Source organism: Pecten maximus, chromosome 15, assembly GCF_902652985.1.
Source record: "Pecten maximus chromosome 15, xPecMax1.1, whole genome shotgun sequence".
NCBI lineage: Eukaryota > Metazoa > Mollusca > Bivalvia > Pectinida > Pectinidae > Pecten > Pecten maximus.
Window position 1 is genome coordinate 14,958,856 of NC_047029.1, and position 12,883 is coordinate 14,971,738.

Below are 12,883 nucleotides of genomic sequence, written 5' to 3' on the forward strand. Positions count from 1 at the left end.
ATGAGGGGAGGTGGTAAGCAATACTAAGATGGAGGATGAGGGGAGGTGGTAAGCAATAATAATAAGATGGAGGATGAGGGGAGGTGGTAAGCAATAATAATATGGAGGATGAGGGAAGGTGGTAAGCAATACTAAGATGATGGAGGATGAGGGGAGGTGGTAAGCAATACTAAGATGGAGGATGAGGGGAGGTGGTAAGCAATAATAAGATGGAGGATGAGGGGAGGTGGTAAGCAATACTAAGATGGAGGATGAGGAGAGGTGGTAAGCAATGATAAGATGGAGGATGAGGGGAGATGGTAAGCAATACTAAGATGATGGAGGATGAGGGGAGGTGGTAAGCAATACTAAGATGATGGAGGATGAGGGGAGGTGGTAAGCAATAATTAGATGGAGGATGAGGGGAGGTGGTAAGCAATACTAAGATGGAGGATGAGGGGAGGTGGTAAGCAATAATAAGATGGAGGATGAGGGGAGGTGGTAAGCAATACTTAGATGGAGGATGAGGGGAGGTGGTAAGCAATGATAAGATGGAGGATGAGGGGAGGTGGTAAGCAATAATTAGATGATGGAGGATGAGGGGAGGTGGTAAGCAATATTTAGATGGAGGATGAGGGGAGGTGGTAAGCAATGATAAGATGGAGGATGAGGGGAGGTGATAAGCAATAATTAGATGATGGAGGATGAGGGGAGGTGGTAAGCAATGATAAGATGGAGGATGAGGGGAGGTGGTAAGCAATAATTAGATGATGGAGGATGAGGGGAGGTGGTAAGCAATAATTAGATGGAGGATGAGGGGAGGTGGTAAGCAATACTAAGATGGAGGATGAGGGGAGGTGGTAAGCAATACTAAAATGATGGAGGATGAGGGGAGGTGGTAAGCAATAATAAGATGGAGGATGAGGGGAGGTGGTAAGCAATACTAAGATGGAGGATGAGGGGAGGTGGTAAGCAATGATAAGATGGAGGATGAGGGGAGGTGGTAAGCAATACTAAGATGGAGGATGAGGGGAGGTGGTAATCAATACTAAGATGGAGGATGAGGGGAGGTGGTAAGCAATAATTAGATGATGGAGGATGAGGGGAGGTGGTAAGCAATAATTAGATGGAGGATGAGGGGAGGTGGTAAGCAATAATAAGATGGAGGATGAGGGGAGGTGGTAAGCAATAATAAGATGGAGGATGAGGGGAGGTGGTAAGCAATACTAAGATGGAGGATGAGGGGAGGTGGTAAGCAATACTAAGATGGAGGATGAGGGGAGGTGGTAAGCAATACTAAGATGGGGGATGAGGGGAGGTGGTAAGCAATAATAAGATGATGGAGGATGAGGGGAGGTGGTAAGCAATACTAAGATGATGGATGAGGGGAGGTGGTAAGCAATGATAAGATGATGGATGAGGGGAGGTGGTAAGCAATGATAAGATGATGCAGGATGAGGGGAGGTGGTAAGCAATAATAAGATGGAGGATGAGGGGAGGTGGTAAGCAATACTAAGATGGAGGATGAGGGGAGGTGGTAAGCAATACTAAGATGATGGATGAGGGGAGGTGGTAAGCAATGATAAGATGATGCAGGATGAGGGGAGGTGGTAAGCAATAATAAGATGATGGATGAGGGGAGGTGGTAAGCAATGATAAGATGATGCAGGATGAGGGGAGGTGGTAAGCAATAATTAGATGGAGGATGAGGGGAGGTGGTAAGCAATAATAAGATGGAGGATGAGGGGAGGTGGTAAGCAATACTAAGATGGAGGATGAGGGGAGGTGGTAAGCAATACTAAGATGGAGGATGAGGGGAGGTGGTAAGCAATAATAAGATGGAGGATGAGGGGAAGTGGTAAGCAATACTAAGATGGAGGATGAGGGGAGGTGGTAAGCAATACTAAGATGATGGAGGATGAGGGGAGGTGGTAAGCAATAATAAGATGGAGGATGAGGGAAGGTGGTAAGCAATACTAAGATGATGGAGGATGAGGGGAGGTGGTAAGCAATAATAAGATGATGGAGGATGAGGGGAGGTGGTAAGCAATAATAAGATGGAGGATGAGGGGAGGTGGTAAGCAATACTAAGATGGAGGATGAGGGGAGGTGGTAAGCAATAATAATATGGAGGATGAGGGGAGGTGGTAAGCAATACTAAGATGATGGAGGATGAGGGGAGGTGGTAAGCAATAATAAGATGGAGGATGAGGGAAGGTGGTAAGCAATACTAAGATGATGGAGGATGAGGGGAGGTGGTAAGCAATAATAAGATGAAGGATGAGGGGAGGTGGTAAGCAATACTAAGATGATGGAGGATGAGGGGAGGTGGTAAGCAATAATAAGATGATGGAGGATGAGGGGAGGTGGTAAGCAATACTAAGATGGAGGATGAGGGGAGGTGGTAAGCAATAATAAGATGATGGAGGATGAGGGGAGGTGGTAAGCAATAATAAGATGGAGGATGAGGGGAGGTGGTAAGCAATACTAAGATGATGGAGGATGAGGGGAGGTGGTAAGCAATAATAAGATGATGGAGGATGAGGGGAGGTGGTAAGCAATACTAAGATGGAGGATGAGGGGAGGTGGTAAGCAATAATAATAAGATGGAGGATGAGGGGAGGTGGTAAGCAATAATAATATGGAGGATGAGGGAAGGTGGTAAGCAATACTAAGATGATGGAGGATGAGGGGAGGTGGTAAGCAATACTAAGATGGAGGATGAGGGGAGGTGGTAAGCAATAATAAGATGGAGGATGAGGGGAGGTGGTAAGCAATACTAAGATGGAGGATGAGGGGAGGTGGTAAGCAATAATAAGATGGAGGATGAGGGGAGGTGGTAAGCAATACTAAGATGGAGGATGAGGGGAGGTGGTAAGCAATAATAAGATGGAGGATGAGGGGAGGTGGTAAGCAATAATAAGATGGAGGATGAGGGGAGGTGATAAGCAATAATTAGATGATGGAGGATGAGGGGAGGTGGTAAGCAATAATAAGATGGAGGATGAGGGGAGGTGGTAAGCAATACTATGATGGAGGATGAGGGGAGGTGGTAAGCAATACTAAGATGGAGGATGAGGGGAGGTGGTAAGCAATAATTAGATAGAGGATGAGGGGAGGTGGTAAGCAATACTAAGATGATGGAGGATGAGGGGAGGTGGTAAGCAATAATAAGATGGAGGATGAGGGGAGGTGGTAAGCAATAATAAGATGGAGGATGAGGGGAGGTGGTAAGCAATAATAAGATGGAGGATGAGGGGAGGTGGTAAGCAATAATAAGATGGAGGATGAGGGGAGGTGGTAAGCAATACTAAGATGGAGGATGAGGGGAGGTGGTAAGCAATACTAAGATGGAGGATGAGGGGAGGTGGTAAGCAATACTAAGATGGGGGATGAGGGGAGGTGGTAAGCAATAATAAGATGATGGAGGATGAGGGGAGGTGGTAAGCAATACTAAGATGATGGATGAGGGGAGGTGGTAAGCAATGATAAGATGATGGATGAGGGGAGGTGGTAAGCAATGATAAGATGATGCAGGATGAGGGGAGGTGGTAAGCAATAATAAGATGGAGGATGAGGGGAGGTGGTAAGCAATACTAAGATGGAGGATGAGGGGAGGTGGTAAGCAATACTAAGATGATGGATGAGGGGAGGTGGTAAGCAATGATAAGATGATGCAGGATGAGGGGAGGTGGTAAGCAATAATAAGATGATGGATGAGGGGAGGTGGTAAGCAATGATAAGATGATGCAGGATGAGGGGAGGTGGTAAGCAATAATTAGATGGAGGATGAGGGGAGGTGGTAAGCAATAATAAGATGGAGGATGAGGGGAGGTGGTAAGCAATACTAAGATGGAGGATGAGGGGAGGTGGTAAGCAATACTAAGATGGAGGATGAGGGGAGGTGGTAAGCAATAATAAGATGGAGGATGAGGGGAGGTGGTAAGCAATACTAAGATGGAGGATGAGGGGAGGTGGTAAGCAATACTAAGATGATGGAGGATGAGGGGAGGTGGTAAGCAATAATAAGATGGAGGATGAGGGAAGGTGGTAAGCAATACTAAGATGATGGAGGATGAGGGGAGGTGGTAAGCAATAATAAGATGATGGAGGATGAGGGGAGGTGGTAAGCAATAATAAGATGGAGGATGAGGGGAGGTGGTAAGCAATACTAAGATGGAGGATGAGGGGAGGTGGTAAGCAATAATAATATGGAGGATGAGGGGAGGTGGTAAGCAATACTAAGATGATGGAGGATGAGGGGAGGTGGTAAGCAATAATAAGATGGAGGATGAGGGAAGGTGGTAAGCAATACTAAGATGATGGAGGATGAGGGGAGGTGGTAAGCAATAATAAGATGGAGGATGAGGGGAGGTGGTAAGCAATACTAAGATGATGGAGGATGAGGGGAGGTGGTAAGCAATAATAAGATGATGGAGGATGAGGGGAGGTGGTAAGCAATACTAAGATGGAGGATGAGGGGAGGTGGTAAGCAATAATAAGATGATGGAGGATGAGGGGAGGTGGTAAGCAATAATAAGATGGAGGATGAGGGGAGGTGGTAAGCAATACTAAGATGATGGAGGATGAGGGGAGGTGGTAAGCAATAATAAGATGATGGAGGATGAGGGGAGGTGGTAAGCAATACTAAGATGGAGGATGAGGGGAGGTGGTAAGCAATAATAATAAGATGGAGGATGAGGGGAGGTGGTAAGCAATAATAATATGGAGGATGAGGGAAGGTGGTAAGCAATACTAAGATGATGGAGGATGAGGGGAGGTGGTAAGCAATACTAAGATGGAGGATGAGGGGAGGTGGTAAGCAATAATAAGATGGAGGATGAGGGGAGGTGGTAAGCAATACTAAGATGGAGGATGAGGGGAGGTGGTAAGCAATAATAAGATGGAGGATGAGGGGAGGTGGTAAGCAATACTAAGATGGAGGATGAGGGGAGGTGGTAAGCAATAATAAGATGGAGGATGAGGGGAGGTGGTAAGCAATAATAAGATGGAGGATGAGGGGAGGTGATAAGCAATAATTAGATGATGGAGGATGAGGGGAGGTGGTAAGCAATAATAAGATGGAGGATGAGGGGAGGTGGTAAGCAATACTATGATGGAGGATGAGGGGAGGTGGTAAGCAATACTAAGATGGAGGATGAGGGGAGGTGGTAAGCAATAATTAGATAGAGGATGAGGGGAGGTGGTAAGCAATACTAAGATGATGGAGGATGAGGGGAGGTGGTAAGCAATAATAAGATGGAGGATGAGGGGAGGTGGTAAGCAATAATAAGATGGAGGATGAGGGGAGGTGGTAAGCAATAATAAGATGGAGGATGAGGGGAGGTGGTAAGCAATAATAAGATGGAGGATGAGGGGAGGTGGTAAGCAATACTAAGATGGAGGATGAGGGGAGGTGGTAAGCAATACTAAGATGGAGGATGAGGGGAGGTGGTAAGCAATAATTAGATGGAGGATGAGGGGAGGTGGTAAGCAATAATAAGATGGAGGATGAGGGGAGGTGGTAAGCAATAATAAGATGGAGGATGAGGGAAGGTGGTAAACAATACTAAGATGGAGGATGAGGGAAGGTGGTAAGCAATAATAAGATTGAGGATGAGGGGAGGTGGTAAGCAATAATAAGATTGAGGCCTGATGTACGATATAATGCTGGGTTATTCAGTTTTCGATGTTTCTTAATGTATTGTATAATAGCTTTGTCATGTATTTTCTATGAATGCTAAAATGAAGAGTAAATTACAACATCAAACATTTTATATTGCATATTACAGTGTATAAGACCAAAACAACAGTTGCCTTAAGACATTCAATATTTTAAAAAGGTCAACCTTACCTTGCTCATGAGAGTCACTATGGCATGTAGCTTACGTATTAGAGTACTATATTCACAAGCTTTTGTCAAAAATATCCATCATTAAAAAAAAAAATAAAACAAAAAAAATGGAACTCCCACAGATGAGTAATATCCAAACACTTGTCGTAGTAAAACTAAATATAGAACTGACACATTTAGACGAGTGTCACCGGATATATCTGTCATGATATTCACATCAATAATAGAGCTTAGAGTTACTAAAACTATAAACATCCAGAGATATCTCGTGAGGTTTAACAATTTTGTATCAATATTGAAACTGATGAACCACTAAAAAGATGAACCTTATCCAGATGTAGATCATGCTAACAGTATTCGTGTCAATTTCGGAACAGACATGATTGTAAAGATAGGGAAACCCGATTTAATCACGACGTCCACTCCCTTACGTTTTTCTCGCTATCTACTCTTCAACAATATGACATTGGCTGTCGTGTTGGCCGTAGAAGATAACCATTGAGTGGGCCAATAGGTTGTGCGGGACCTTCCCTCGCGCGGTCAGAGTATGCGGGCAGCAGTTTACGATCACCAGGGGTATAGCCTCATTAAGGCTTATAAGTGCACGCGTTCGCCGAGGTTGGTGTTCCTGATTTTCAAACTAATAAAATCAATAAATAATGCAAACGTGATGTTTACTGACAATGCAGGCTTGTTAAACTTGTTAAAGCGTGTAATGCAGATAAAACTCCCGCCATGTTGTCCTAACTACAATGTTAATGGAGTGCTGATGTTTGCGATTTTCGGGTATGATATACAACCGCGAATAAACATCAAGTGTTGAAACAATCTATCTAATCACTTCATGTAAAAAAAAAACTTCCTTAATGCATACACATCTAATTTGATCACAGGGACCTAAGAGTTTGTAACAGTCTACGTGAATTAGGACCTTCCGTAGTGTGTACTACACTTTTTGAGTTGTTTTTGGGTGGGGGTTATGGTGGGGGTAGGGGGTGGGGGTGGGATTTAATAAGATGCTTATGATCGTTTAAAAGATCGATAATCAACCATTCAGTAGCATCCGATATAAACGTAGAATGAACTCTCATTCCGTCGAATGCTTCACCTTTTCATCCAAAACCACACGCATTTTACGCGATTAGGAAAAATATTCATGAGTTCCAGCAGCAGTGTAATTGACTGGCTATTTTGAGACACTTCGTATTAATATTCTCACCTCTGGTATGTGGTGGATGACGTCGATAATAAACCTTGAGGTGTCCCGAGATTATGTGTATTTCATTCCTATGCCATGGTACACTTTCTTGATACATAACTCACTCATTGATCGCTGTTGTCGTCACTTAATACTACTATTGAAGCTTCTACTGAACTGACTGGCATCAAGTATTTTAATCACTTCTGTACAATGGATAACTTTTGCGTAGTAAGCAAACGAAGATCATGAATTTAATATCTGAAGGTAAATGTTTTAGAGTATGACTACTATGTCGCCCACAATGCCGTTTACATGCAAGCTAAGACCGCCAGAGTTATTTCCCATTGTGGTGACTCCGGAAAGCCGATTAGGATTTGAGCAGCCTTTGATCATGCGGTAGTAATTCTGCAACTGTTATTTAAAATGAAGTAATACCTGTGTCTGAATACTTATAGAATTGTATCCCAAATATTACAAACACATATCTATCCATTATTGTTACAAACAAGTAAACAAAGGTAAGACAGGTTACCCGAGAATCAGCCACTTTCCCAAAACATTTATTGTAATCTCAACACGTTACAAACAGTGGTATACAATGATATTTATTATAACATAATTGACAATAAGATCGACAATACAAGAACTCAATGTGCATGCGAGAATATATAGAAGGATGAAAGTATTCAAGATATGTTGATTGAATTTGATTTGAACGATTCTTATCCAGGGGAACATACACCGTTATTTTTTGTGATTAATGTATATAACTTTTGAGGTGATAAAAATTATACTCTTTTGGACATTATGATACTTTGTAATGATAATACGCTATGTCTTATGATGAATTTGGATGGTAAACAACACTTTCTTTTATCATCTAAAGAACATTAAAATATATAATGAAACTCGTGTCCAATGTCCCTTTTATCACATATTTGTCAGATAGTTCATCACTTAGTATACCTCTCCAAACTCAAGTTTCAATAGGAAGATAATTATTTCTAAGTCTGAATCTACATACGGTTAAATCATTTTTTTTTTTTTTATAAATTATTGATATAATTTCAAAAAACAACTTAAAGACTGTAAAAATCGTAGAATATCGACAATTATTTTCGCCCAGTTCTTTTTTAATTGATCGGTTAATGTAACCTTTACCTGGGAAACAAATTTGATTTAGCCATATATTGGAAAGTCGAATTTATACAAAATATGTGTAATACCTTCGGTCCATACAGTTGTACCATAGGTTATAGTTGATAGTTGATACCCTAGCTGCTGTATGTTTCATCTAAAAGTGAATCATTCGGGTTTAAATTTCGATATCTAGCAGACGTTTGGGGAAGGGGAATGGAAATTCAATAATAGTCTTTAGCAAGATATTTTATATAAAGATATTGTAAAAAATGTATTTCTGAGACTCAAATGCAATACTGCCTTCCTGTTTACAACTGATTAAACTTAGATAACATACAAGAATTAATACATTCAGTTAGATTATCATTTATTTTTAATTTAATCTATCTTATGGGGGCACTTGCTCACATACTTCGCACTGTTTATGTTTTTAGATTGAATATCCCCATCTTTTGGACAATGTTTATGTTCATGATATATCTATATGTGTTAAGGTATATTTTGATTATTGGCATTAAAACTAATAAATGCTCAATTTCGACAATATATGTATTTTTATTTGTGTAGTTGTTAGCTCACCTAGACCGAAGGTCCGGTGAGCTTATGTCATGGCGCGGCGTCCGTCGTTCGTCCGTCTATCCTTGGCGAAAGGGGAACAAATTTTGCACAGTGATGCTATACATGGTTATGGGATGGAGTACCACAGCAACAACTCATACAAAATCTGTTCCCCTTTCTACAAGGATGCTTCTGACCAAATTGGGTTAAAATCCATCCATAACTTTATTACTAGTAGCGATTGAAAGACATTACCTCTATTTCCCCTATTTGACCCCGCCCCTTTTGCCCTTGAGGGATCAGCGTCATCGTTTATGCAAAATATATTCCCCTTTCCAAAAGGATGTTTCTGATCAAATTGGGTTCAAATCAATTTATAACTTTATGACAAGTACATGTAGCGATTTAAAGGCATTAACTCCATTTCCCCTATTTTGCCCCACCTCTCTGGCCCCTTGGGGGTCACAGTCACCGTTGTTTCAAAATATTATCCCCCTCCCCCAAGGATGTTTCTGACCAAATTGGGTTCAAATCTATACCTCTACTTACCCTATTTGGCCCAATCGCTTTGGTCTCTGGGGGTCCAGAGTCACCGTTTATGCAAAATATGTTCCCCTCCCCCCAAGGATGTTTCTGACGGATTTGATTTAGATATTCTGACAAGTTTTTGACAAAATACTCACTTGACGTTAGCTATTCATGCACAGATTCGCCGATAACAGCAGAAAACGCTAAAATTGTGCTGATCAGTCCTCTGAAAGTGGCGTCGTCAAGTTGACGTGGAGTAACGTCACAATAATGACATGCTTGTGTAAATATATTTGATGCAGGGCCATGTTGTAAACTAGACATTGTCTAAATATGTTACCCTGGTTAAATAAAAGATATTATTATTATTATTACAAGCTAACCGATAATAAGTATTTATATATTAAAGTATTTAAAATGTTGCCGCTATCCATCCATGTAAAGAATATATAAAAGAAGTATTGTGTGACCAGTAGCATTGGATTCTAATACTTTTCCATGTAGGGAAAGCATGGTCTTTCATTGATATGTGCAGTATTTTTCTATCTATAGTTACATTATCTTTAACATTTGTCTTTCAAGCCTTAAGCTACATGTAGTATTCCAAGCAACTCGTTTTCATTTGACAGAAAGTGACATTGACCTTTGACATCCGAGTATGAAAGAGTACTTAAGCCATTGTGCAGCAACCAAATAAGAGGCCATATCACCTCCTTCTCTGGACCTCTTTTTGATATTGAGAAAAAAAGGGTTTAAACATTTAAATATTTTTGACGGCTGTGACCTTGAATTTTGTATCACTTTCATCAGCATACTACAGGCCCAATACCAGGTATCTTGGCCTCAAGGTTATTCAGTTGAAGATTTTCAAGGTTTTTTGCACGTCTGGCTCCAGTGGTCTTTAATGAAGGTAAAGGTCATTCATTAAACAAACCTATAGTAGCATTCAAGATTTGGGACCATCACTACAGAATGCATGTGCATTTGAATTGTTGAATTGTCCTTTTGTGTCTCGCCCTTTCTCCTTGGGAGCCAGCATAGTGCCTCAAGATTCTTAAACAACAATCAGACCAGCCAAATGATGCCCAAGACCAAGTTTGAAAAGATCCTCAAGTTAGCCATACAGAAGAAAAACAATTATATATATATGTTACAGAGACATGCAAAATATTGATGTACATGTATTGCAAAACAAAAAGCAAATTTTGAAAATCAACCAATTCTCAAAAGCCACTAAATATGACAATTTTTTAACCAAAAGGAAACTGAAAGAAATGAGAAGAAACTTTTGAAGATATTTAATAGAAGGAAGTGTAAAGACTCATGTGAGAGACTATAACCTTAGAGATATTATCAAAAGAAAGGAAACTAATTTTAAGTATACACATAAGCAAGTGTTAACCTTGTTATATAGGAGATATATATCTGATTTATATGAATATGTCCTCTGCCCCCTACAGGGCAACAATGGAAAGTAAAACAACCATATCAATAAAATGTTAAAATCTTACCTACATGGAAACTAAAATGGATTTGTAAAGTTTCACTCTTTTGTAACTTCCAGATTTCTTGAACTGGATGAATTGGAGAAATGAAGTCAATGTGACTCAATACAATAACCTATTCCATTTTTCACCCACTTTCAAATATCATCAGATGTATATGAGGTGTAGAACAATTAAAAACAAATATGAATGGCAATCTGCTAGTCTAGAATAAGATGTATAGGAAAGAAAAAAAAGGGTCACAACTCTTCAAGTTAGTAAAAATCCAACCCTTAATTTAGAATATGATCATCTGTCATTTGAGAATGTGTTCCTAAACCAAAGTCAACAACTGTATGAGAGATTGTCAGTGTCTAACTTCCGGTGGTGGGGCAAGAGGAAACTCTGAATACTCATTAATTAGGATCATCAAAGGTCTTTGACCTGTTAGAAGGTGAGGTTGCCAGATCTATTGATTAATAAAATCTGACATACTGTGTATTGAAATCAGACCAAAAGTAATGCAGTATATGTCAACAAGTATTTTTGGATTGATACACCAAATATGTTAATATGAATGTTTAAAAAATATTTTTTATTACTGCAAACACATACATGTATATTCTACAATTATTTCAATTACAGATTTTGGAAATGAAGGAAATATTTCTATGTTCGAGTGGATTAAAGAAATATATAACACAGTATTCTAATAAAGTAATGTAATAATTGTGAAAATGTCACAGAAACATGTCAACAAACAATATGATGTGGAGCGCAATGGATTTTGAAAGCTAAATTCTTACTGTAGTCAAGTTGTCACGAATCATATTCTTTTATATATCTACATGACTTAAAAAATCTCTGCAAGGATTTATAAAACAAAAACAAAACAAAACCCTGCAAAAAAATAACAAAAAAAAAAAAAAAAACTATACACAGATGAACATTATTTAAAAAGATAGACAATCGAAGCTGGTAATTGTGTAAAATGAACTTAATTCTATATCTTCATAACGTGTTTTCACGGGCCTTCAGAACTGACCGAGAAAAACCCAATTCCATTCTTTTTAAATTTGTTGTTGACATTTCTCTGATCTCCAATAACCAAAGTTTTTTTTTAATTTCACATTTTCATGACTTCAGCTAATATGCCAAATACAGTAAAAACGTTGTCTCTACTAACCCGACTGACTCTAAAAAAATTCTTGCATGCTTTTTTTTATCAATCCTGGTCAGTAATACAAGGTATGTGTAAAGCGATTACACTTAATATTTGGGGAAATATTCTGGTTTTTTTTATGATCAAATGAAAGAGATTAAATTGATAAATATCTTTTTCATCTTAATGACAACCAAGGGAAAGACATAGGTTGCCAGTGCTGGAACAATCTTAATTTTTTTTTTAAAGTTTTCCACATTACCAGTAATATATACCACATGGAGACAAACACGAACATACCGCAGACTCCTGAAACATGTATTAAGTGCACCAGTGACCAGGGCCCAGTTGTTCAAAAGGTGATTAAGCTAATCACATTTTAACAACAATCTTAAAATTGTGATAAAATAATTTCAGGTACAACTAACATCACAAAATTTTGTGAAACTATAACACACCTCAGTTTCTTCCTATTTGCCTATTTTAAGGAACATACACACGGAGGTTCTGAAGTAAAGGCGAAATAAAATTTTCACTGATCAAGTGATTAGCTAATCAACTTTTGAACAACTGGGCCCAGGTAGCTCAGTGGTGAAGTGTAAGTCTAGAGTTTGCAGGGTCTCGTGTTCGAACCCCTGTCTGGCTACTATCTTTCTCCTGTTACATATTTAGCGAGCTTGCAAATCCTTTGGGAAGATGCTAAAGCAACGGGATATCCGAACCTGTTATCTTTGGCGGTGAAGATTTGATAAGAGGGAGGAATGTTGCGGAACTGGACTGGGTTGATCATCGGCGACCAGGTAGCTCAGTGGTAGATTGTCCGTCTAGAATTAGGAGGGTCCTGGGTTCGAACCCTGGTCTTGCTACTTACTTTTCTCTTTCTTCTGTTATAACATGTGACACACGTACTTGATACATGTACATGTATGTCTGTTACTGTGACAGGTTATGAGTGATAGAGTACAAAGACAGGTTAC

At 39.8% G+C, this 12,883-nt stretch overlaps 1 protein-coding gene across 1 annotated transcript in view; it reads right to left on the minus strand.

Annotated features, from left to right (window-relative positions):
* Nucleotides 1–5,913, minus strand: part of LOC117344229 — a 126,397-nt gene extending 120,484 nt beyond the window's left edge. The window contains exon 1 of the mRNA XM_033906903.1: nt 5,834–5,913. Coding sequence (XP_033762794.1) covers nt 5,834–5,842 — 9 coding nt within the window. The 5' untranslated portion in view covers nt 5,843–5,913. The remainder of the gene's footprint in view (nt 1–5,833) is intronic.
* Nucleotides 5,914–12,883: the final 6,970 nt, after the last annotated feature.